General features: G+C 42.6%; 1 protein-coding gene across 1 annotated transcript; it reads left to right on the top strand.

Moving 5' to 3' along the window:
- The first annotated feature begins 12,141 nt into the window (after positions 1-12,141).
- RGMB (repulsive guidance molecule BMP co-receptor b) lies at positions 12,142-26,353 on the top strand. The gene is made up of 4 exons (XM_056513002.1): positions 12,142-12,449; positions 14,700-15,208; positions 22,842-23,506; positions 24,038-26,353. The coding sequence occupies exons 1-4, from the start codon at positions 12,350-12,352 to the stop codon at positions 24,180-24,182; spliced, it is 1,419 nt and encodes a 472-aa protein (XP_056368977.1). The 5' UTR covers positions 12,142-12,349; the 3' UTR covers positions 24,183-26,353.
- Positions 26,354-26,901: the final 548 nt, after the last annotated feature.

Here is a 26,901-nt window from a genome sequence, read left to right as displayed (position 1 = left end):
GCATTCCAATAATGGTGCATCATAGCTTCAGCAAATGGAGCTGGTTGGCTGCTCTCCAGCAGGTGGATGGGGTGCAGGGGGAAGCCGAGCCCCGCAGAGGTGCGAGGAGGCAAGAGAGCTCTGACGAGCCCAATGCACTTCTGTGTTTTTTCATCCAATTGTAATCTATAAATAATTAAAATATAAATAATTAAATAATAAAATTAAATAATAAAATAATTTGTGTTGGTTTGTAATTAATGTGAAATAAATCATGTTTGTATAAATAAAGAAAATAAAAAGGAAACTTTAGAACATAAAGCTGCAGAGGGAGGAACAGGGATTGCTTCATTGCAACACTGCAGCTGCCAAGAAAAGCTGAAGAACCTAAATTAGCAAGTTGATAGAAGTGGCCCCGGCGGAGATGGCCCTTTCAGAAACTGTCCAGGGAACACCCAAGCAATGAACACCCAACAAGTATCGCTAATCAAGATAACCGGAGTCATCAGGGAAAACTACATCTCAATGCCTGGTTCCCCTAAGCCAAAATCTGCATTCACCAAAATTCATCGCTTCCCAGAAATGGTTTTGTCCAGCCCAATGCAGAGAAAGAAAACTACATGAATATGCAAAACTACAAAAAGAAAGATGGACCTCTGCTCCAGGCTAGAAAAACTGTATAAAAACAGGACTGACCAAGACAGCATTTGTGAACATTGGGGGATCCCATGCGATAGAGGTCGGATCAGAGTGTGTTCACCTGGCACTGATCCTGGGCTCAGCACTGTCCTTTTTGATTGTGGCTATCAAGGACCATATTTCAGTCACAAAATAAAAATCGGGTTTTTTTTATTACACTTAATTCGGCTTGGTCTTTTTATTATGTATAACTCAGTGAACACCAACAACCTGACTTTTTTAGCTGTGCTGGCATTTTGCTTTCCATCGGACTGCGGGCAGTCCTTCTCATTATAATCTTATCTCTTGTTACTCACTGCATCCCACAAAACCTTCCTGACCACCTCCCAGGTTTCCGTATGAAACACGGTCAGAGCGCCCGCGGGGATTCCATTATATCTGCACCAAATCAACAGTCTACGGAGAGTACTCGCATAGTATTTAATTCCTCTCTTAGACAGTATATAGAGGAGAAGCCTCACTATTGCTCCCTCCTCCTGAGATACATTCTGGCCCATCTCCTTCCCTGGCTCTCACCTCATGAGGGTGCTTCGTTGCAATGTACGCTCTCCTTAGTATCGCGAACCGTCCTCCAATTCGCCCTGGTCTCAGTAATCCATAATCCAGCCAGTGTACCTTCTGCTCCCGAGCTGCAGAGTTTTACCTGCCAAGCAGATCTGGTCCACTCAGCTTGTTAGCACACTGAAATCACTATCTGAGATGATAAAGAACTGGACACTGCACGTTTCAATATGAATCAAATGCCGCTTTATTGCTTTCTTCTAACCTTAATATACAATTTCTCTACCCCTACACGTGATCACACAACTCATCATTGGTAAAAGCCTTCTTGCACAAGGCAAACATGAGGACTTTTCTATTTTTCATTGGCTTCACAGCTTCTTGGCATCTTCACCTACTGCATTCAGCTTTTCTTGTCTTGCCCTTTGCTTTCTTGTTAAGCAACAGCTGTTTTTCTTCTTACCTCTCTTTCACGGTGACTTCAAGGGCAATGCAACAGGCCTAGCTCAGGTTCATAAAAGCATTCATATCCCTTTCCTGGCTCATTCACCACATGTCCATTTTCCTCTAAAAACACTCCCACAAAGGAAGGATGGGTGTGCTTCAAAACAGATATCTTGAAGGAAAAGGAACAGGAACAGACTGCCCCTGTGTGGCAAAAGATGAGTCAACGAGACAAATGACCAGTCTGGATGGGCAAGGAACTCTTGAAGGAGCTAAGGAAAGAAAAAGAGGGTGTATCACCTTTGGAAGTAGGTTAGGTATCTCAGGAAATATTTAAGGGGATTGCTAAGACACGTATAAAAAAAATCAGAGAGGCAAAAGCCCAGTTAAAACTCAAACTGGCAACTTATGTGAAAAACCATACAAATATTTTTATAATTACATTAATAGCAAAAAGAAGAGTAAAGGCATCCTCCATTCTCTATTAGATCTGGGACGGAATTCAGTAACTAAAGATGAGGAAAAGGCAGAGGTACTGAACAGCACCTTTGCCTCAGTTTTCAACAGAAAGATAGGTTGGCCTCAGGACAACTGTCCTCCTGGATTGGTAGATAGTGTCAGGGAGCAGAGTAGCCCCCCTGCTATCCAGAAGGAAGCAGTCAGAAAAATGCTGAGCCACTTGAATGTTCATACGTCTATGGGACTGGATGGGATTCATCCCAGGCTGATGAGGGAGTGGCAGATGAGCTTGTGAAGGTGCTGTACATCATTTACCAGCAGTGCTGGCTCACTGGGGAGGTCCCAGATGGAAGATGGCTAATGTGACACCCATCCACAAGAAGGGCAGGAAACAGGATTTGGGAAACTACAGGCCAGTCAGTCTTGCCTCAGTACCTGGTAATATTGTGGAACAGATCATCTTATGTGTCATCACACAGCACTTACAGGATGAACAGGATATCACACCCAGCCAGCATGGGTTTAGGAGGGGAAGGTCATGTTTGACCAACCAGATCTCTTTTTATAACCAGACGACCTCCCTGGTGGATGCAGGAAAGGCTGTGGGTGTTGTGTAGCTGGACTTCAGCAAGGCCTTGGACACTGTCTCGCACAGCATTCCCTGGAAAAGCTGGCAGCCTGTACCTTGGGCAGGAACACTCTTTGCAGGGTTATGAACTGGCTGGATGGCCAGGCCCAGAGAGTGGTGGTGAACAGTGCTGCATCCAGCTGGTCACCAGTCACCAGTGGTGTCCTCCAGGGGTCTGTGCTGGGCCTGTTATGTTTAATATCTTCATTGGTGACCTGGATGAGGGGATTGAGTTCTCCACCAGTACATTTGAGGACGACACCAAGCTGGGAGCATGTGTCAATCAGTTAAAGCGTAAGAGACTCTGCAAAGCAACTCTGACAGGCTTGATAGATGGGCTGAGTCTAATAAGATGAAGTTTAACAAGTCCAGGTGAGTCCTGACTTAGGCCACAACAACCCCCGGCAATGTTACAGGCTGGGGATGCTGTGGCTGGACAGTGCCCAGGCACAAAGGGACCTGGGAGTAATGGTCAACAGCCGACTGAACATGAGCCAGCAGTGTGCCCTGGTGGCCAAGAAGGTCACTGGCCCCTGGCCTCTATCAGGAATAGTGTGGCCAGCAGGAGCAGGGAGGTCATTCTTTCCCTGTACTTGGCACCGGTGAGGCAACATCTTGAGTGCTGTGTCCAGCTCAGTTCAGGGAGGATGTTGAGACACCTGAGCACATCCAGAGGAGAGCAGCAAGGCTGGTGAGGAGCTTGGAACACAAGGCCTGTGAGTGTTGAATGACTGAGGAATGGCTGAGGGAGTTTGGGTTGTTTAGTCTGGAGAAAAGGAGACTTAGGGGTGTCCTTAGCACTCTCTACAACTACCTTGAAGGTGTTTGTAGTCAGGTGGGGAATAGTCTGTTCTCCTAGGCAACCACTGACAGAACAAGATGACACAGTCTTAAGCTGCACCAGGGGAAGTTTGGGTTAGATGTTAGAAAAATATTCTTCACTGAAAGAGTGATTGCGTGCTGGAATCATCTGCCCAGGGAGGTGGTGGAGTCACTGTCCCTGGACAGTGTTTAAAAAAAGATGGGACATGGCACTCAGTACCATGGTTTGGTTGATAAGTAGGTATTAGATCATAGGTAAGACTAGATGATCTCAAAGGTCTTTTCCAACCTAGTTAATTCTGTGATTCTGTCACTTGTCCCAGCCCCATTTGCTGCCCACCATGGTCAAGTCAAGAACTGCTTCAGGATTACTGCCAGGCTGTGTGACAGACAGGGAGCTGCAGAACGTGCCACTCAGCTCTCTCAGGAAGGAAGGTGCCATCCAGCAGAAGGGCAGGGCAAGGAAAGGTAGTCACTGCTCTCCCTACAAATCACAGCCGAGTCCATCAGCGCTCCACCATTTGCCTCCCTGCTCTTGTTTATCTCAGTGGGCTTCAGTACAACACCTAAGCCTAAATCCTACTGGCATCAAGATTTCTCAGATGTGTTGGAGGTTCCTGAGCAATAGCTTTTTTTCCCCTCCTTTGGCAACTCAAATCACTCCTGCCTGTAGAAAAGAGGAACCTGAGGAAGTATTTGGAGTTTCCTGAGACAGCAAGCAGCATTCCCACAGTGCAGTCAGGGTAAAAATACCAGCAAACTGAAGACTGCAGAATGAATGGATTAGTGGGGTTACAGACTGTATTTCCCTGTCATAACCAGATCATGAACATAAAGATGGAATGCAAATGGCTCCCTCACTCCTATTTCTTGGTATTTGTGGGCACCAGAGAAATCCTGCTTGAGCCTGTGACGACTGAACTTAGAAAAGAATGGTTCATTCATTTTTTTTCGAGCAGCACCCATTTTAAAAATCAGCTGTTCCTCGGTCCAGCCTTGTTTCTCTGATCATTGCAACACAATGGCAAGGACCATCTCAGAATGGCTTTCCCAAGGGTCAACTGCCCTGAGTGGCACCCACAATAAAACTTTGTAAAACATTAATTCTGTTGGTAGATTGTCTTCCTTGTCACCTTGTGTATAAGCTATACATGCACTTCTGAATTGTCCATTGTTCTTAAAGACAGAAAGTCCTGTTTCTGGGCTTTTAGAGATGGTTTGGAATTGGGGGTCTCCTTCCTTCATCTGCTCCTGCAGTGGCTTTGGAATAGGGCCCAGTGCCCAGCTTTTGCTAAGCCATGATACTTCTAGATGAGGAAAAAAGGGTAATTGCATTTCCAGCAAAACCCAAAGAAGAGTGGGGTAGCCAAAACATCCTGTGCAGATACAGGCTTTCTGCTGTGACTGTAGAGAGTTTCAGTTCCCAGTGCAGATGGGGCAGAGACTCTTCTATGACTGCCCACAGTGATGCTGGGCCTGCTGTTTGTGAGCAGAGGACTGGTGAGTGGCAGGAAGGTTGGATGCTGTCTTGGATTCAGCATAATAAAATGGTCATTTTTGATTCTCTGAGAAGTAAGGGATGAGCAAAACTGCTGCCTGGGGCTGCCCTGCTCAGTCTGGAGAGCGAGTCCCCACCTCTGTTTGGTGCATAACCTCTAGGAGCCCAGGGCCTGTCACCAAAACCTAAGCTGGCACTGAGGCTGGCCAGGTGCCTCAGGCTGAAGGGGCATTACTGCAAATACGAGGTAACAGTGGCAGGTGGTTATTTTGAAAGACAGCTTTTGCTGCTGTGTATCTCACTTGTCCAGCCCAGACTCAGTCATATGCATCAGGTATGGGAAATGCTGCTACTTCCACTGAAGTCAGCAAGGATTTTGGTGGTTGGCTGCCATGAGAGCAGAACTGGCTGCTTACAAAGTGGATGCTTAGAGTGCCCTGAGTCTTGGGGCCAGAGGGGTCCCTCAGTTGCGTGGGTGACAGGGAGCTGCTCCCTTGTTATTATTCTTTGTCATACAAAGATGTACCAGGCAGAAGTGAGTCAATAGAGCAAATATGGAGCATATAAGTCTTTTCTATCTGGATCCTCTGAGATTTTAGACTTTTGAATTTAAGGGACACAGTGACTTTTGGTCACTTTGTGGATATCCATGTGAAGCAATGCTGCTGAATCTGTCTGTAGCACAGTAGTAGAGGAAAAAGTTCCTCAGGTGTACTGATCCTCAGTATTGTCTTTTTATGAGGGAGAGAAAAATTGATTTAAAAGTAATGGGAGTGGGAAAGACGCTTCTGAACACTCTCCTTTCCTCCTGTCCATTACAGGTAGATCTCTGGCTCACATAATAGCCAGAAAACTGGAAACTCTCAGATGTCATCACAGACAACAGATATTTCTTGGAAATATCAAGCCACAGCAAGAGCAGGTTTCTTGCTTGGCTTTTCCAATTTTTTTTTCATTTATCATGAATTTTGGATGCCTAAAACTTGAGTGTCCCCATTACAAGTACAGAAGCTATGGAGACATTAATCCTGCATGTGTTTGCATGACACTTGAATAATGTGTGTTGTCAACACCTCAGGGACACATCCTCTGCACAGGGCAGTGCCCATGTCCTGAGCATGGCAGGGTGTGTCCTTGAAGCAGCCATCAGAATGTGAATTCACCCATAGGTGTATCTGCCCATTCTCCCCACTTTGACCACCTTTCCTACATCCTCCCAACTCAGACCTTCTAAAAAAATAGTTCCCTGTACAGCATTGGACTCCTGATGTCTTTGCAAAAACAGATTCCCTTTGGCTTATGGGAATCTGCAGCATCAGATTCCTCAACAGACATTGCTTTTAAATCTGTGTCCCATCAATGAAGGATATGTTCTGGATGGCAGTACATTTTCAAATTCTTTGCTGGACTCTAAACTCCAGCCCACAGAAGGTGAGTAAATTTCTAAGCTAACTTCCATTTTTACAGTGGACATTTGCAAAATAGGGAAGCAGTGTTGGTAGGAAGTGCTGCATTGTATGGAATTCTCCTCTGTGACTTAATTCTAGATGTCAAAATAAAGTGCTACTGAAAAGAACAAACTGATGCCAGTGCTGCAGGCAAGGGGAGAAGGCAGCAAGTCAAGTACATGAGTTCTAATCCTGGACAGAGGTAATTCTGTTTGTGTCTGGAAGCAGGGGAAATTTCAAGGTAGGTGAGTCCTTGAGATAGTGTGGGGCTGCCAAACAGTACAACAGATTGGTGTAACACAATACAGCTCTGAAATTCTTCTCCTTAGTAACTGCGTACATAAGACGTACTTGTGTTGTGGTGTGTTCTTATGTTAATGGTTTGTTCTGTTAATGGTTTGCTCAGTTGTTCCCTGTGTTAATGGTTAAGCTCAAGCTGTGCCTTCCTACCCTTGTAGAATGTTCCTTGCTCCTCCTACCCCTGTTGTCAATCCACCTCGATACCTTCCTTTGTTCCAGTAAGTTCCCTATCAATCCTCCCTTGTGCCTGAAAACTCCCTGTTCGGACATCCCCTTTGGAAATCCCCTAAACCTGGATGCCCCACTGGCCCATGTGACCAATTCTCCTCCCCTTGCTTCCCTCATGAGTTACTGTGGTCCAGACCCCCCTCTTGCTCCTCCCCAGGATATCTCCGATTAGTTGAAGACTTGTAACATCCCCTTGAATTTCCCCTCTCATATATAAATTGCTGCATCCGTATTTCTTTGCTCTCTGGTCCCTGGAACATCCGTGGAAATAAACCTTCCATGGAAGCCATACAAAAGGCCTCTTCAAACTTTGCCTCCACTTCATGCAGCAACCAAACTGTGCCATAGAGGGCATGAGAGCGACCTTGGGTGGCCTTGCTCCCGAGGCGTGCCCCACTCTCAGCACAGAGCCGTCAGTGAGCTAGTGAGAATCCGGCACCGCATCATACTTGGGCTATGACGAGCTTTTCTTCCTGCAGTAAGGAATATCAGAAGCCTTTCAGTCCATACATTCATCCATTTCTCTTCTGGCTTTCATGGTTTAGCAGTGATAGTCTCCCAGTTCCATACTCCCACGAAAACCATACACTCTTGCCCTCCCCCCTCCAAATTGGTGGCATGAGCACCTGGATGTTTCTGCACATTGTGGCAGGGAACTCTCAGATGACGTGGAGAAAACTGTGGGTTGCTGCTGTTTGAATGCAGCTCCTCAGACAAGTCCCTGCATCCTGTGTCTGCTACAGGAGCTGCTGGCTGTCCTGCGAGGATTGTGTTGAGTTGATGAGGCCAGAAATGTGTATTGTATCACCATCTGTTGAAGCCAGGTGGGGTAGTGACCCTTATCTCCGTGGCACATACCATCTGCTAATGGGCATCTTTAGGACTAGGTGGGGCAATCATCTTTATCCTTTCCACAACCCATCCTCCCTCCAGGAAGATATCATCTGCTGCTGGCCCATTCAGTCCCAGTGCATGACTGATAAAATTGCATCATCCCACTGGGAGATGCTCCAGCCAGGGGAAGGAGCCAAGCCTTTCCTACCTAGATAAAAACTGAGATTTTGGACAGCAAGTTACCTTCTTTCCACTGGATTCCAGAGGAAAGCCGGACTTTTCCACACCATCTCTGGACCCTCAGAGGAAAACTGCACCTTCTCCAGGAGCACTGCTCCAGCTGAACCACATCTGCCACTGCAGGAGGATGCAGCCACCATTGAATGGGACTGCTACCAACACCTTGACTGACTGATGGGGTGTCAGGTTGTATTCTGACTCTGTCAGTGTTTTGGGATTGTTCTTTGCAATACTGTATTTCTATTTTAATTTTCCTAGTAAAAAACTGTTATTCCTAATTCCCATATCTTTGCCTGAGAGCCCCTTAATTTCACAATTAATAATTTGGAGGGAGGGGGTTTACATTCTCCATGTCAAAGAGAAGCACCTGCCTTTATTGGCAGATCCCTGTCCTTCAAACCAGGACAAGTACCCACAACAGAAGCCACCTTCCAGATAGTTGACAGTGCGTGAGCTACATGCTACATTGCAATCTGTGGCAGAGTACAACCATACCTGATGTCACATCACATCAGCACTCTGAAAAATGACAACTAGATAAGGTTATAATTCTAGAGGTCTGTATTTCTAGAATTCTATGTCTACCGATATTTAAGTGATCTATTGATATTTTAGAGGTATATGCTGCTCTTTCACCTCTTTCTCCACTCTCCTGCCTCTGTCCCCTCTTGCCATGCTGGGGTCCAGGCTGGCAGCCAGACTGGGCCGAGCAGCACTTTCAGCCCCAGGTTGTAGCTACCAGGGCTGGGGTTCAGCCCCAGGCTGCCACAGCAAGTCCTGTGCAGAAGGACTGAGAGGAATCATGGGGAAATGTCCCGGTTGGGTTCCATCTGTATCTTGTTCTCTCCGTATCTGTGTATTCAGTTATACTTCTGTCCATATATAGCTATGTTTCTATATGTCAAGAGTTGTATTTGAAATTATATACCATCACAGGTATACAGAGATTTAGATAGGAGTTTAGATACTTCTACTGAAGGAGATACTTTATTAAAGATAAACCTTTCGTATTTTCGCATATTTATGTGTATAGATTCACCATGTATATTGTTATATTTACACAGATGTCAATATATTTACATACCATAGATTGTTATGTTTATATATGTATGGAGTTCTGTGTAAAGTTGTGTAGCGTTGTACAGTTTAATTACTGCTTTGTGGATATTTAGATATTCCAACTGATGTTTGTCTCTGTATATATACATATATAAGCAACTACTTTGTAACCTGTGATACATTTGTTTGTGTGAACTGAAAGTGATATTTGTATCTCTGTATATGGTCAGTGCAGTTGTACCAATCTGCAGTAAGCTTTTAAATGAAACTGGTAATTGTATATAAGCAGTGCGGTTGCGAGCCTTCTATAATCAAATTTTTAAACTGAAAGGGGTGTTGAATTGAGATATTTGAAGCAATTAGCAGATGCCCACTAAGGATTTTGGCAATGGGTGATGAGAGGTGTCACAGTTGAGCTGGGCACGACACAACACTCCGCAGTTCATGCAGCAACAGCAAATTTTATTGAGTGCATTTCCTTTTTATATGGTTTTCAAAAACCATACTACTCAGTGCCTTCCTCCTAGGGATGTTCACCCCTTTTCCCTAATGGCATAGACTGGTGGAATTATAATTCAGGTATCTATGACTGTGAGGCGTCCAGGCCAGCTGTTAAGGGCCGGGGGAAAATAGGCAGGCGTGCACCACAGATCCTCCAGTTCCAAAAAGGCAGCAAAAGAACTGTAGGATTTGGATAAAAAGTGGAGCCACACATTCAGGGATAACTTACTGCAAGGGCCTGCTAAGGAAAGCTACAATTCCAAGTGTAACTTTGAGGAAGAGAAAGAAACTCCCAGTCCAAGATGAGGTCTTATTTCTTTCAGGACATCGCTACTTTCATGCGCAACAAGTAGACAAACATAAATCAACTCCACATACAGTGTAGCAGCTCTTCAGGCATATTTACACCTGTTACTACTTTGGAGTCCAAGAGATCCATTGTACAGTCTACAATCTACCTGTAGATCTGTGTACTCTCTGAGAAATTAATTTCAAAACACAGTCCTCAGCACTTTTCTGACAGTTTCAGACTTTTAAGATAGAGATTTGCCTCAGCTTCTAAAATCCCTCACAAGCAAAATTTCCTACTCCTAGGGAAATTTTACTGCATTAGCTGGGTGTTAGAATGCTTTAAAAATCTTTAGTAATATTAGAGATCATGAGAAAAATTTCTTTCTACATGTAAAAGCACTCAGTTTTAGTTCTGATTTACATAAACCAGCATGATATAGTATAACATAATCTGGTTCCATAAATGGCTGTGCTTATAGAATGAATCAGCATTAGTCAAGGGAACAAAATTACATTATTTCACTCTGTCAATGATCTTGTTTCCTTTGTAATTTTTGCTCCAGTAAAAAAGTCCATAGCAGTTTGACAATATTAGACCCTAAGAGAAAAGGAATATGCCTTATGACCTCTAGTGAAGTATCTTCTAAGGTAAGCTATCCATAGAGTTAAGCAGTAAAAACAGAATCACAAACATCTAAGGCTGCAGAATATTGTATACCATGTAGTTCAGTATGAGAAGATTCTGTGTCTGCTCAGATCTAGCCACTGTTCAGCCAGAACCCAAACAAAACCACGGTTGTTGCTGTGGTATGGATCTTGTGAGGATAAACCCCTTTGAGTCAGCTGTGCCATGTACTAATACACCTGTTTTGCTTCTGGAACAGAAGGAGAACAGACAGAGTGAGCTTCTATGAGCCTCCAAAAGAAGCATGTACATGTACCCTTGCTGTGACGACATCCAAAGTCAAAGACAGCTTCAAGGAATCCAAGTAGCTGTTACTACACTACAAAAATTAAATTAGAGCAATATGAAATTCAAAGGAGGTTGGTGTTGTCTCTTAGTAGAGGTGAACAGCAGAAATATTTCTCTAAGAGCATTGAAGAAAAAGGAAACCATGGGTGACACTTTTCGGAGCCCCAGCTAGATTAATGAATACTATGTGACCTATAGTAGAAGCCAAATGTCTTCTTTCTAGGTTGTGGCAGTTTAGATTAATTTTAACTTTCTAGGCAATTTAGATTCATTTTAATGTCTGCCGAAGCTCAGATTTTTGCTCAGGTTTGGTGTTTTTGGTTGGTTGGCTGGGTTTTTTTCCTATCACAGCTGATAAAATGAGCAGTTTCTTTCCTGGATTTTTATTTTCCAGAAACTCGTGTTCAGCTCAGCCTGTCAGCACCCCCAGGCAGCCTTCCAGCCACTGTCCCAGCCATCAGCACTGCCAGGGATTGCTGTGACCCAGCACCCCGCCTTGCTAAACCGCGACAAACTGCCCTCAGCTGGTCTAGTCTCAGCAGTATGAAGTATGTTTGCGAGAAAGGAGAAACAGATTGGAAAAACAGCCTGAAAGCAGTATTTTTACTTACGTCTGAGAAGTAAAGTAAGTTCATCCTGTTAGCTTCTTAGTATTCAAAGGGAAGTTTACCTTTGGATGCCCAAAAAATATCCTGGCATGAGGGAACTTATCTTCTCCTGCAGATTTTCCTAATTCTCGCCCTGGTGATGACCCCTGCTCTGTCCCGGTATTTTGTCAGCCCCGCTGTCCCTGCGCTGCCACCGGCTCTGTCCCACCGACGTCCCCTGCCCTGCTCCCAGCAGCGCACCGCTGCTGCCATTTGCTCTATCCGGCCGTATCCCCTTGCTTGGCCGGAGCCCTTCCCCGTCCCATCCCTGAGGTGTTCCTGACCTCTCCCGGCAGCTCTCCTCTCCTCTCCTCTCGGAGGGTGCTCCCCACCGTGTCCCGGGCTCTTTCCTTTCCTATCCCGGCGCCGTTCCTTCCCACCTCAGGGGCGCGGCTCAGCTGCGCAGGCGCACTCGCTCCGTAGTGACGCGACGGTGGCGGCCCGGCCCGCGCTGGGTGGGTCGTTGCCGCCAGGGGGCGTCGGGCGCCTGTCCAGCTGTGACAGACAGCTCCGAGCACCAATAGAAGACGAGGAACGGGAGGAGCGGGGCGGGCGCAGCGCGGGCACCGCCCTATCGAGGTGCGCCGCTTTGTGCGCGTCGCGTCACGTCGCGCTGCCGCCGTTGCGGCCGTGCTGCTGGAGCAGAGGGAGGCGCGGGCAGCAGCGAGCAGCCGGAGGAGGAGGAGGAGGCGGCGGAGGGGGAAGCAGTGTGGAGAACGCCGTCCGCCCGCCCGCTCCGCCGCCGCCTCATGCCGCGGCGCCGTCCTGCCGCCGGCCCGGGGACCTGCATGGCCGGGCATGGGGAGCGCTGCGCCCTCCCGCGCCCCCAGGGCTGAGTCGCCGCTCGCCGCCGTCCAGCGGCTGCTCGCCGCGCTGGGGCTGCTGCTGCTGGGCGCAGGTACCGAGAGCGTGGGGCTGGGAGGGACGGGGCGCCCGCAGACGCGAGGAGCTGGCGGGTCCTTTTCCTGCAGGTAGAGCCTTTCGTGAGGAGCGATTGGCGAGCTGGGCCTGCGTGCTCCGGCGGGGGGAAGGCTGAGGGGCTGTGTATAAATATCCTCATCCCAGAGGACAGTGCCAGGCTCTCGTTGGTGCCCAGCGGCAGGAAGAGAAGCAGAGCCTGCAAACTAAAACACAAGAAGTTTCACCTCAACATGAGGAAGAAGCTCTTTGCATTAAGCCTAGAACAGGCTGCCGGGGAGTTTCCCTCTCTCGAGACAAACGCCACCTGGACCCGTTCCTGTGTCAGCTGCTCCAAGCGATCCTGCCTTGGCAGGGGGTTGGACTGGATGATCCCAGGAGGTCCCTTCCAGCCCTCAAAATTCTGTGATTCTATGATTTACTCGACTATTTGATAACTTGACAGACTTGCTCAGCTAGCCTCATTTATTTGTGATGAAAATAATATTACAAATAGGACTGAAGAGAAATAAAAGTTTTGATGTTTTGAAAGTCTGGCTCTAAACCCAACATTCCCTCTGTCATTTTGTTTGGCATGGATCTTTTCTGTGTATCTGAAAGTACAGAAGTTGAATGTTGTTATGGGTTTTTCTTGTACTTTGCAGAGGTATGTATGGCTTACACAAAGAAATTTTCAGATTACTTACACAAGTCATGGTCATTCTTAGCTGTAGGTGGAGAGTTCCTCATCTTACTTGATGTTGTCTTGGGATTTTGGCAGATTTGTGTTAGCTATGCATCACTGGCAAAACATATTGTGCTTATAAATTCACAGTATGAATATTCAGAGTAAGTCATGTGAGTACTGACTCAGGAAGGTCAGCTAAGGGGCAGGCAAAGAAATTGCTGATATCCTCTCATCACTGGGTGCATTGCAGAAAACAATTATTTAAAAACGAAAAATGTTGTTACTCAGCCTACTTTCCACTTCTCGCAGCTCAGAAGTTTCTCATAGATATATTATGTTTTCCATTTTAACTCTTCCACGTGTCTTTGTAGGCATTTTTATAGTGTTCAAAACATGCTTTGTGACAGTGAGAAATTAAATGTTCCCACCGATTAATTTTAGTAGGTAGTTTTGCAGGCTTGGACAGCTGTTGCATGAAGTTGTGCACATATTCTTTTTAAAGGTACATTTTCTTTGGATGACAGGAAATGCAATTTATCCTAGATTTGGGTCCTCCTGGTTTTAACCTGTGTGAAAAGTGTGGCTCTATTTCCCTTAGTATGTCTTGTTAATTTAATTTTTGCTCCTGGTAAATTCTCTGCTAAAGAGTTATCTTCAGAAAGCCTTGTTAACTGCCATGATATTCTGGAAGAATTTCAGATCATACCTGTGAGAACTGTGGAGGAGACAGCTGTAAAACTCCAATTTGTTTGCAAGGATGTTAACTGTGCTTTTTTATGGAAATTAGGACATCAGATAAAGTGTGACTGGTTTGCTCATGTTAACTGAACTGTGTAGCAGTTGCATACGTCTGATAAGTACTCCAGGCTTTTGTGGGGAGAGGGTGTGGGTGTACAGGTGTGTTAGCTGAAAACTTGCACTTCAGACAGCTGGATTTTTTGATGCATTTGTTCCAAGAAAAACGAGCAGTGACATATTACCTGTAGCAGTGCAAGAGAAATAAAGAGAACTGCTTGTCTGCTTACCGACCATCCTCCCCCCACCGTGTTTTCTAGAAGAGAACTTGATTTTTGCTTTATTCAGTCTAGTTTTTGCATAAACATATTTAGACATGTCTAACATCTAAACAATGGCTAAACAACATTACTTTGTTGCCTTTACCACACTCTTCTGAGGGGCAGAATTTCATATAAAAATTCAGTAACTTGTGTAAAGTACTTAAAGACTAAATGGAGACTTCCTTATTGACTAAGTAATTAATTTAAACAAAGAATTACATCATCACCTTGGTATCTGTAAAAAACTATTGGCGTATACTTGACAGGGCCGAGTGCTCTTAATTTTCATCTAGACAATATGAAATAATGGATTAAGACATCATGAGTCCTGTCAGCATCTGAGATACTCTCCATTGCTATCTTTCAACCGCCTTTTTCCTAAAATGCAGTGTTTCCCTAATGGGTGAGCAACTTTCTTTCAGGTTGTTTTCTGTGGTTCTTGTGGGAGTGGAAAGGGGTATTGCCACCTAAGAGGTTTGCTTTATTCTGTCTGTTTTGTGCTTAGGTGACTGTCAGCTGCACACATCTTGTGGAATCCAGAAGTGCACTACTGATTTTGTATCCTTCACTTCACATCTAAACGCGGCTCTTGAGGACTTTGATCGGGAGTTCTGCAAGGCCCTGCGGGCGTACTCTGTGTGTACCTATCGCAATTCCAAAGTGTGCCGTGGAAACCTGGTCTACCACGCTGCAGTGCTTGGGATCGGTGATCTCATGACCCAGAGAAACTGTACCAAAGACGGACCCACATCCTCCACCAACCCTGAAACTGCCCGTGATCCTTGCAGTTACAGTGGCCACACAGAAGCGAGAGAGCATCACGGGGGAGACAAGACTCCTCCTACCTACCTGTTTTGTGGCTTGTTTGGGGATCCTCATCTGAGAACTTTTAAGGATCACTTCCAGACATGCAAAGTGGAAGGTGCTTGGCCCCTCATAGACAATAACTACTTATCAGTGCAAGTGACCAATGTGCCTGTGGTCCCAGGATTCAGCGCTACTGCTACAAACAAGGTATGTATTTTTTTTGTGCACTGTGCATGCATGGAGAAGTAAAAGGCCAAGACAGTTAAGTAAGTAATTTAGCGCTTAACAGTGAAGAAGTGTAGCTGCTTGAGAATCTTCTATGCAGTAGTATTAAAAGGTAAAACTCTTAGCAGCTTCTTTAATGAATATCAAACAAAACATGTTCTTCCCTCTGCTCCTGCTTATTACAAGAAAACCTTTGCATATCACCACACAAGCCTGTAAGGATACTGATGTAACACAGTTACTGATTATTGTACATCTGTGACTGTCTCTGCACTAATTAAAAATTCAAAAAAATCATACAATGCTTTGAGTTGGAAGGGAACTTAAAGGTGGAAAGAATGTATGCCTCTGCTTTTTTTTAAGTTTTCTAAACTTCCCAGCTATAATGGTAGAAAACAAATAATACTGAAAGCAGCACAAAAAGCTAGTTACCAAAGCACTGGCCATTTAGACCAGAAAGCAGCTCTTCAGAGGGGGAACTACAGAGAACTGAGAGGAGATAGCAAGCTAAATGCTTCTGACAAGGACTTAGTACCTTGGCTTTACTAAACAAGCAGTGACCCTAAAATTGTGCCAAGAATATTAAACCCTTGCTGAGACAGGCAAGACTTATAATTGTATTCCTCTCAAATACTTGAGGAGTCCAGAGTAGGAATACATCCGATTGTATTTGATAAATGATGCCATTTCTTTAACTTAAGAAAAGTCTTTATCTCTTCCTGCTGAATGCAGGTAGCAAGTGTGTCCATCAGTTACTGAAGTATGCACTTGAAGCTGATACCTTTTTTGGAGTGAAAGGGCTTTTTTAAAAATTGTGGTAGTGTAGCTCTTGTATTGTCAAGCTACAACCAGGCTTTATGTACACAGCTTCAAGACATTCACACCAAAGAATTTTCACTGTTTTGTAAGCATGGAAGTAGTTTTTTTAAGTTACTGGAGTCAGAAGCCAAAGTTGTCTCTCACAGTAGGTATAACCTACACATCTTCTGTGGAGTTGGCTGAGCAGTAGTATTACTATAGGAAAATCAGTTTTACTGTTAAGTTTGTGCTGTATTTTGAAGTATTGACAAATGGCAGTGCTTGTGTGAGTGTACAGAGATTGGACTGGAGCTCAGAACTACATTTTCTTAACTTGTGCCAGTTTCAAAGACAGTTTTCATTTTGAATGAGTTCTGAAGGTGTATAAAATAAGGGACTCAGGTTAAATGTGAGTAAGCTTTGCAAAAGAGACTTAATGTCCCCCACAGTCTCCTTCAGTAGCTTTTTTCTAAAGACTCCTAAATAAGTGAAAGAAAAAGCTGCATTTCATAGTCTGCAGTAAGCTTTTAGCTCCAGTTCTGCTAAACTCTTGCAGAATTTTCTTTATTTCTTTGTTCCTGATAGTAGTAGAGGAAAAAGTTGAGACTCTTGTGTACAAATTGTTTGGATGGCTAGGGTGTGGTCGTAGTGCATAGATGATCTTAAGTTTACTCACATTCTGAAAATGATTGACTGTGGTAGCACATTGTGCTGGTATATGTCTTTTTAAAGAGATAAAAGAAGTGAACACTCAGTATGTACATACTTAGGGAAAGTATGGATGCCTTCTGTCTGTATTTATTCTTAAGAGGGTTTTCTTTTGTCTTTGACTTGGGTAAAATGTTTTTTCTTCTAGTAGTCCCTGTCATTGCCCAAGTACAGCTAGGTGTGCAGAAGCAGTTAAATAAAACAAGATCTATGGTTTATGATAATAGAAATATTTCTAAGGCTAATATATCTTATGTGTTGCAAAGTTCTTGAATTTTTTCTTTTTTTTTTTTTTGTATATAACAGAATTTAGCCCATCTGTTGTAGGCAAGGAAGGTTGTTTGAATGTACAAGTGACTTAAAAGATAAGTTTTAGTGTCTCTAATCCATGCTTTTTACTCTGTTATTTCTAGTAGGAACAGGCTACTATAAATGAAATAAAAAGCTACTGGATGTAATTAACTGATTTTGGCCACAGGGTAGCTTGAATGACTTCTAAAGAGCTACACTTCAGTGACATTTATCTACATAGATCTTCCACCATCATCATAAGAAAAATTTTCAGACTGTTCCTTTTCTGGTTATTCTGGCTATTTTTCATTGCTTGTATTTGAAATAGATATTTAATGGGAAATAAAAACAAAGGTATATGCTGAACTTAAGTTGTACAGAAGCCAAAGCAAATACTCACCTAATTAGTCCTCTCTAAAGCAGCCCTAATGAAAGGTAGGACAATATTTTTCCTGAATGCATTTTTAGGGAAAGTGGTTTAAGAAGTCATAGAAACAGAATGGTTAATCTTCAGCCCATTGTTCTTTTGAAAGGTGCAAACCATCACTTGCCCTTTCAGGGAGTTAGTACATTTCACTTTTATCCTAGCTTTCTGCTGTACCAGTCTTTGAGGGAGTTGGTAATGAAGGCAGCCTTACGTGTGAAGTTTTCTTCTCTCTCCAAAACTTAAGAGACTATGGGAACCCCAGCAGTCTGAGGACTATCCAGTAAGTTCATAAAGGACAAGAGAATGCCAGGAGGACACTTCAAATAAGAATATGAGGAATAAATGCATAATGTTTCTCCCCTGCCTCTTATTCACTGCACATCTGGCATGAAAATGTGAAAAGGAGGAAAAATTTCCCTTGAATTCCTTAATTGGAAGAGCACATCTTGTGAGGTTGCATACTTATCCACAAAAAGGCTTTTGACATTTTGTTTGTAGGTATTTTGCATATTTGTGTTACTCATAGTAGCATCTGTTTCTCACCATGAACAAAGCTATTTTATGTTCTGTGGTCTAGCTGAGACTTTGAAACTCCAGGTTTTTGAGTTTGACTGATGTTCTTACGCCTCTTGGCATAGGATGTTACTGCTTTTCAGATGGAAAAGGAGGATCATGAGCAAGTAACTGGGAAACTGAGTTTAAGTTTAAACTTCTTTCTTTTTGTTTCTGACAGACTTCTTGTATGGGTTTTGTGTAAGTCACTGGCATTATTTATGTTTGATTTCTGCAGCTCTAGATAAGTATAAAGAGCTTCCCTGTCTTGGAAGTGGTTTTGTAATTCCCTGAGAATAAATGTCTCTTACTGGGAGCAGGTAGGGAGGGTATTGTACAGTGCATTAAATAGAATATTGATATTTTTAAAATTTTATTTATTGTGTGCTTTATTTGGAGGGGTGCGAAGTCTTTATAGCCTTTTGCTGCTGTGACAGGTGTTCTGGATATCCCTAGAGTAATTGTTCCTGAATAGCAAATGAGGCAGAGATCCTTGGGCTTGCCAATGGAAAGCTTTCCTTCTGGTTTGGAGGTGTCTTCTTGTTTGCATTAATTGGAAATTGAGGTTTTCCTGTCCAGGCATTTTATAGTAGATAGCTTGAGGGTGAGAGAGTGAATTTAAGGACACAGAGAAGGAAAAAACGACAGAACTTTTTACTGTAGTTTAAACCTTGGAACCTAGGAATTGGTGCTATCAGCAGGGTAAAGAAATTTGAGGGATAAATATTCTTTTACCCAGAGGCAAAACACTTCAAATATCTCTTTTATAGCGTGGTTTCAATTTTTGGAGGAAATCATTGCATAGTGAGCACAGTGTAATAGAAAAAAAAATTAAAAGGTGATTGGAAGATAAATGTTTTAAGAAGTAGAAGGATCGGGTAACTTGTCACATGTCACAATTCTTTTCATCTTTATGGACATTTTGCTTAAGGTAGAGATGAATTCGTCTTATTTTGCACAAGTAGCTTAATACTGTGCTTTCATTGGAGGTTGCAATAGAATCATTTAGGTTTGAAAATACCTTTAAGATCATTTGAGTCCAGTTGCAAACTGTTACTTCCACTACTAAACGTGATCTGTGAGTGCTGTGTCTACATGCCTTTAAAACATTAGTGGGGATGATGACTCACGAGGCTGAGAAGCCTGCTCCAGTCCTTGACAGCTCTTCCCATGCAGAAATTTATCTAATATTCAACCAAAATCTTCACAGCTTAAGGCCATTTCTTCTCATCCTTTCACTTTCTATTTGAGAGGAGAATCTGACTCCTACCTGCCTGCAACCTACTTTCAGAGACTTGTAGAGAGCAGTGAAGTCTCCCTTGAGCTTCCTTTTCTCCAGGCTGAGCACCCCCAGCTCCCTCAGCCTCCCTTCATCAGGTTTGTGCTTCAGACTCTTCCCAGCTCTCTTTCCCTCCTTTGTACTTGCTCCAGCACCTTAATGTCTTTCAGTGAGAGGCCCATAACTGAGCACAGGATCTGAGGTGTCACCTCAGCAGTGCTGAGTACAGGGTGCAGTCACTGCCCTAGTCACACCTGGCTACACTTAAACTGACCCAAGCCAGGATGTTCTTGGTCTTCTTGGCCCCCTAGGCACATTCTGGCTCATATTCAGCTCACAACCAGCATCCATAGGTCCTTTTCCACTGGGCACTTTTTCACTCACTCCTCCCTGTTCTTGGCAGTGTTATAATAATGGTTGAAGTTAATGATGTTGCAGGTCTCTCTCTACCCGAACAATTCTAGAATTCTGAAATGCATAGTAAAATAGCAACATACAGTGATACCTTCATCATTCTAATTGCATTGGGGCACTGGGGAGGACAAGTACAAGAGCTCAAAGAGTTGAAAGTGTTTTTGTTTAAGGCACACAAGCCAGACACCTTCTGCAACTACATTAGAAATGGCAGTTTTACAGCTCAGTAACACTGTCTTTGAAAGGTTTAGCATGTGCAATAGAATTTAAGAGGGCTATGTGATCAGTGTGCTCATCAGTACTCATCAGTAGGAGGGGGAGGATAATGTCCAACGTGAAATGTGCAGGTTGTATGTGTGGGATTTGTTTTTGTTTAGTAATCTTACTATAGCTGATGTTTGTTTATTGTATCCTCAGATAAGATTCTGGAAACCTTTACTTTCATTTCTCAAGGTGCCTCACTGCAGAAGGGCTCCATATATGCCCAAAGAACAAGGCTGATACACTGATAGTTTCAAAAATCTTCCTTTATGTGAAGATTTTGTCATTTGGATTTTTCCATCCTAGGTTTAAAAAGGGTAGCTAATCTCTAGTCCATAAACAGTTCTGTATAAGCAGCTTTGTGAAGCTGTTCTTGCGACCCAGACTGAGTGTAAAAAGTAGGTACATAAACTGTAGGTACATAAACATATATAACATGTTGAGTTTGTTAGAAATAATAATTTTCACTTTTTAATGCTCAGTGTTACCTTGAGAGTTTAAAGAGATAAAGCTCTGTGATGAAATTTTGTTTAATCTCCCTTTGCAACAGGTTCTGGAGTCAGTGAGTACCAGGGCAGGATACTGAGATAGGATTGTGTGATCAGGCAAAGCCCATGCAACACTGGCCTGTGGATTAGATGGATGTAACATGACAGACAACAGAATATTGAAAAGCAGTGTCTTGAGCTGCAGTGTTTAAATACAAGTATGTCCTTGGAAAATCTTAATGGTCTCTGTTGGTTCTCTGTTTGGAGTGTTCTTGCAACATAGAAGGAGGCCTTCATTCATCCAATAGTCTTTCAGCTCTCATTCAGCATCCAGTGTTAGTGCTAATCTTAAATTAGGGTGAAGGCTTCTTGTTCTTTCTCTGTGTTCTGAAATTGTGTGCATTTCTTTCTTGTAAATGAGGGAGTTCTGGAGAGAACAGTTTGGTAGTTGCTTCCTGATAAATTTTGCCAGGTGCCTTGCTTAAATGTTTTATCAAGCAGCCAATTCAATGTCTCATTAAAACGAGACTTCTTTTTGGCTCCAGGCTTGTTCAAGTCCTAAGGAGACTTAGAGCTTTACTTCTGTAGGCGTGGAAATCACTTTTTCCTCACAGAGCAGCACAAACTGCTCAAGGAAATAGCAATGTTTCTTTGTCTGAGCGGGCTGAGATAGAAGTCTGTTTCATCCAAAGTGTGTTATGCAAAATAAAACGTCTCTTACTGCATTATGGCCTGGATTATATACCGAAATAACAATCACTTGAGAGATCTCAAGTTTCTCTTCTGTAGGTTGCTGAGCTTGCTTTACAAAGCTGTGAGGTTATCTGTACAGCAACAGGGACATTTGTGCATTTTCTGGATTTTGGGCATTTCAGCTCAGCTGTGGTTTGCAGACTTCACTTTACCAAATTACTTGACTACAGATGGTCTCAAGCTATATAGCTGATAATATCTCATGCCGTATAAGTAATTAATGCAAGAAAAAACAAAAAAACTTTGGAGAAATCAAGTCAGCAATAGTGAGAACTAGTTGACTAGAAGTCAAAATAGAAAGTAGTATCTGTGTTGTGAGACAAACTCTGACAAAACATCAACAACCTGAGATGAGCCAAATATTGAAAATAAATGTTGTGTTGTTTAGGGTATGTCTCCAAGAAATTGTTGCAGTGGGAGGAAGGTGGTGGGAAGACTTGAGTATTATACAAATGGTGTAAAGAGGTGAGGCTGATGACAAAGGCAGAGGTTTTATTCAAATTGTAACTGGCTCTTGATTTAACCTCTCCCTCTTACTGTAAAATAGAGAGACAGAAATAAATGTTGTGTAAAATATAATGGATAACAAACTAATATGTGAGGTTGCTGTGGAACAGATTCTAAGTTTAGCCTTAGTTTAAAAATCTTTTCTGATATGTTTTGAAGTAATGTCAGGCTCTTAGCAGACTACCTAAATCTATACTGTAACTCATTTGATACAGTCAATCAGTGATGAAAATAATAATTAAAATACCTATTTTTGGTGCAGAGTGTCTTTTGACCTTTTCAAGAAGTCATTCCCCTGTAGTCATTCTTCCTTTAAAAGAAGTAGCATGTGTGTTTGTAATATTTAAATGTGAATTCTCATTCAGATTTTTGTTTGAGGAAAAGCTGGTAGACACTCCGAACTTGGTCTGCCATATAACCTAGTTATTCCCTTCAAGTAAGACTGGAGGACTTGCTTTTTCTTTTGTTGTGCCTTACTGCAATAGGTAGAAAGGTTTAAAAGGCTAGTTGTAATCTTTAAAAAAATTAAATTAATTGCTTTATGCTAGTGATTTTGATGTTGAAAGTCACTCACTCTTCAAAGGCACATCTTTAGGTATCTTTCAGTCTTGTTTCTCTGTGGGCACATTTTCTATCACAGTGGACTCGAAGTGTCAAATCTCCCAGTTGCTAGGACTAATGTATCCAGGATACCTAAATTATTATTTGACTGTTCCTTCTTGGTCCTGATTATACCTTTCCCTGATTTTGCATGGTCTCGTTCTGGTTTTGCCGTAGTTGCCAGCATTGTGGGAATTACTCAGTCCTTATGCTTCTCTGTCATTGCAGGATGCATTCCAAAGTATTAAGAAACTGCCAGGCAGGAGGTAGTTGTGATGCCTAAGGAAATATTGAGTGTTTTCCTTTTCTGACCTTGTGGCTACTGCTGTGTGCTAATAGTTTTGCTTCCAGACCCACATAAGAACAAATTTAACATTTGCCATCTGGTAAAATGCTGCTTTAAGCACATGTTCAGGCTGTCACCTGAAGGTGACAGGTAGTGGGCAATTCCAGTTATATTCAGCTACAAAATGGAAAAGGGATTGAGATAATGATTTCTTTCCCTAACTTTGTTGTTTCTTCCCCCCTCCCCCACAGATAACTATTATCTTCAAATCGTACCAAGACTGTACAGATCAGAAAGTATATCAGGCAATGACCGATGACTTGCCTGCAGCTTTTGTTGATGGCACAACAAGTGGAGGAGATGGCAACACCAGGAGCTTGCACATTGTGGAGAAGGTCAGCGGCAAATACATCGAGATGCATGCCAGGTACATCGGGACCACGGTGTTCGTCCGGCAGCTCGGGCGCTACCTGACGCTGGCCATCAGCATGCCCCAGGAGCTGGCCATGGCCTACGGGGAGAGCCAGGACCTGCAGCTGTGCGTGCAAGGCTGCCCTTCCAGCGAGCGCATTGATCAGAGTGGCCACTTGCCTTTGCCTGTCGTGGGAAAGCTGCTTCCCTGGGGTGCTGTGTCTCATCCCCCGTTAGGGTACACACTGGAAACAGCCACCACCAAATGCCACGAGAAGATCCGCGTGAAGGACATTTATTTTTACTCGTGTGTATTCGATCTGCTCACCACTGGCGATGCCAACTTCACAGCTGCTGCTCACAGTGCCTTGCAGGATGTGGAGGCACTGCACCCCAGCAAAGAGCACTGGCATATCTTTCCCAGGAGTGGAGCTGGTGGTGTGGGCAGGGATGGCAAGTTCTTTGTCAGTCTTGGACTTCTGTGCTTGATCCTTGTTGCATATTTGTACGATTTTTTTTTTTAGACTGTAACAAAATTTTGAAATATATATTGTCATAATATATTGAGTAAAGATAAATATATATGTATATACCATGTATATGAAGGGATGTTTTTGTCTTGGAGCATCCACCAGATTGGATGTTAACTGTTTTCATGTATGTCTGGTTCAGTATTCTATGTATCTGTTTGTTTTACAGTTGTTGAAAAGTTTTATAACGTCTCTGCATTGGGACCTGATAAAAAGCACTTTATTTTTTACATATTAAATATATAAGTATGTATCTGAGTAACTGTGTATTACACATGAAATACTCAGTGGTTTGTCTAAGTACTACTTGGTTTAACACTTTTTTTTTTACTGAATTAACTTGTGGGTTTTCCCAAGAGACCTTTAGTTAATGTCAAACGTGTATATTTTGAAGCTAGTGAATGGTCTCTGGAGAGAGTGGAGAGCGCTTAAACTTAGAGGGAACACCTTTTTTTTTTTTTCCTCTTTCTTTTTCTTTTTTTTTTTTGTCTTTCTTTCATTCACAGGCCCTCCAGTTATCTGTGTCATAGAAGGCTACATATTTATATTTTTTCATGCTTGGAAACCCAACAATGTACCAGTCTTTGCAAAATGTTTTCTGTGTGGTTCATCAATATACCAGTAAGTATTTGCGTGTATGTAAAAGAGTGACTGTACAGTATGTAAATATCTTAAATTATTATGATAGAAGAATAGTTGCCCCCCCTCCCGCTGAGGAAAATCAGTAAGGTGGGACGCACAGAAATTGGGGATGTAGACCACGTACTTGGCAGGTAATCTATAAATAAATTCTCAGTTTGTCTCCTAGCCAAATAGGATGGATAGGATATTGGTTAGGAATGTGCTGAATACAGTTGTTATACTTCTTGCAGATGCTTGTTTCCTTCTGCTGTATAAGATGTGTAAATTTATAACCAGCAGCTGCAAACCAGGCCAGTTTATTGAAAGAGATGAGGAAACTAAGATAAGGAACTATTCCCTCAGGATGCCAGTTGTACAGTTCCTTTGTAGTGTTTGCAAAAATACTTGCAAGAACTTTAACACAGGGATCTGTATTACTGCTGCATCCCTCCTGAGAGGCATTATAAAAATCCTCAAGTTACTGGAGAACTCTCAGACCAGAAGAACCCTGGAACAGAAAATTACTTTCTTCAAAACTGAAGAAGAGGTGGTGAAATCTGAATAAATGATACAGAAGAGTCCACAAGATTACAGAAACTTAGTGTAAGGAGATTATCTGCTAAGTATATATGGAGTATTTCAGCTGCAAGGCTGTTCACGCAGCATGAGGTAAATTGAAAGTGCCAAAACTTAAAAGAGGTTATGTCAGATACGTATGAAGAAATACACCTAATAAACCCAATCACAACTGTGAGTATTGCTTCACTAAGCTTGTATTATGGATACAAGTTCAGGTGTGTGAGAAATAATCTTATCTGGAAGATGTATCAGTGAAATGAGTTGTGGAAATTTCTGTAGGTGCAAAAGGAGCTTTAAATATATATATATATATATATATATATATATATATATATATATATGTTTACTGTACACAGAAGGCTGCTGTCATACTTGTAGCAGCTTACTCACAGGTGCCAGTAACACCACAAGCTTTGCAGACAGCTGTGTAATGTGACCATCAGTATTTTAAAACAACAGCCAGTCAGCCATTACTGATGCTATCTGTTGGCTGGCCTTTGTCTTAAGCTACCCTTGGATATTAGTGGCTTACTCAGGAGGGTTTTTTAAGTATCTTCTAGAGCACTCCTAACCATATGCTAACAGAGCTTCTAATAACAGATGGTGATAGTTCCTTGGTAGTTGTGGAATCTCATCACTTCCTTAGTAAGCATGTTGCAGGACTGCAGAGACTGTGTGCCTAATCCTTTATTTTGTGTGTACAGGAGGCTCCTAAACAGGGATATTAGAAAAAGAAATAATAGGCTCAGTTGCATGTCAAACCAAAAATTCTTTTTTTTTTTTTCTTCCTGGAAAACCTATCTGGAAGAAAAATCTGTATTGAGTATCTGTTAAGTGCAACACATCCAAAGAGTACAATTTTTTTGTTCTTGTGGTCCAGTTACAGACCTTCAATATTGCATTTCCTTTCATACTGCTGCTGTGCTGCCAGAAAATAAATCACCAATTATTTATGTTCTTCTACTTTAGCATTATAACTACCATGCATTTGTTTTATGAGTTTTGAGGCTGTGCAAGTGTCTGTTTACTTATATATGCTCCAAAATGAAGCAAGAAATTCTGCAAGCTTTGTACTGCCTAATGAGTTTCATTAGTGGACATGTTTTGAAAAAAAGCCTGGGAGTCTCATGGCTTTCTTCTCTTCTGAGAAGAGACACACAGCACAGTTTAAAATCTTGCATTTGTTTTCTTCCTGTAAGAACAGCTGTGGTCTTTCACACTGAAATGTTCATGCTGTTTAATGATACAAATTCTTTTCTGTCTTTCCTTGTTCCAGCTAGAAGACTGCTAGCTATACAATGTCCAAATAGGACTAGTGACAATTCCCTTTTTTTAGCAGGTATTCTGTGTTTTTTACAAGATAAGCATTCTCTGTATTGTGCTGCTGCTTTTTTTCAACTGTATTCAAGACAAACAGGCATTGTGGGGATCAGTGTTGTCCGTTAGATTTTCAGTTCTCATTAATTACCTTTTTATGGAGAGTAAAATAGCCACAGGTCAAGTACAAGTGTGCAAGTAAGTTTGTGGTGCTGATGTTAGACAGTTGCATCTGATCTGATTCAGAATTCTTTATGTTTGTAACTAAAGTTTGTTGACATTAAAAGCTGCTATTAGTAAATTAATTGTGAACTGTGAGATTGATTGCAGTCTTTTTGCAAGGGTGTATACCAGAACTCCTTAACTAGATATAAAAATATATGTCATATGGGGTGTGCCAATAATTTTTTTATAGGAATTATTTTATGGCAGTTTAAAAGCTTAATTTCCACTTCTGTCTACACTGTAACAATAGAAGAATAGTCCTTTATGAACACAAAAGATGTACTTGATTTCGCATGTGCTGAGGGCTGGATCTACATAAGTTTTGTATGGCTAGTTCATGTGTGAAGTATCTAAATCCAAAACTGAGACACACAGTTAAAGCCCTTTCAGCTTGAACCCAGATACTTCTCTGGGTTCTCTAATTCTCTTCTTAGTCCAGTAAGCCCCCTTAATTTTTTTCTGCTGAGCAGAGTAAATGAAATCAGTCTTGAGGGTTGTACCTGCACCCCAGCCAGAGCCACATGTTGGTCATCTGGTTTACTTGCAGGACCTTTCGGGTAGGTACTTGACTTGCTCATTCATACTTGGCAGGTGGTGGTGGAGTTGTTTACAGTATCGTGGTGGTGAG

The sequence above is a fragment of the Oenanthe melanoleuca genome, chromosome Z, assembly GCF_029582105.1.
Source record: "Oenanthe melanoleuca isolate GR-GAL-2019-014 chromosome Z, OMel1.0, whole genome shotgun sequence".
Classification (NCBI taxonomy): domain Eukaryota; kingdom Metazoa; phylum Chordata; class Aves; order Passeriformes; family Muscicapidae; genus Oenanthe; species Oenanthe melanoleuca.
The sequence above is the reverse complement of the archived record's forward strand: the minus strand, read 5'-3'. Positions and strand labels throughout refer to the sequence as shown.

Coding starts and splice junctions, on each gene's coding strand:
- RGMB (XM_056513002.1), top strand. CDS start 12,350: ATGGGGAGCGCTGCGCCCTCCCGCGCCCCCAGGGCTGAGTCGCCGCTC. Junction 12,450..14,699: donor GCTGCTGCTGCTGGGCGCAG/GTACCGAGAGCG, acceptor TTTTGTGCTTAG/GTGACTGTCAGCTGCACACA. Junction 15,209..22,841: donor GCGCTACTGCTACAAACAAG/GTATGTATTTTT, acceptor CCTCCCCCACAG/ATAACTATTATCTTCAAATC.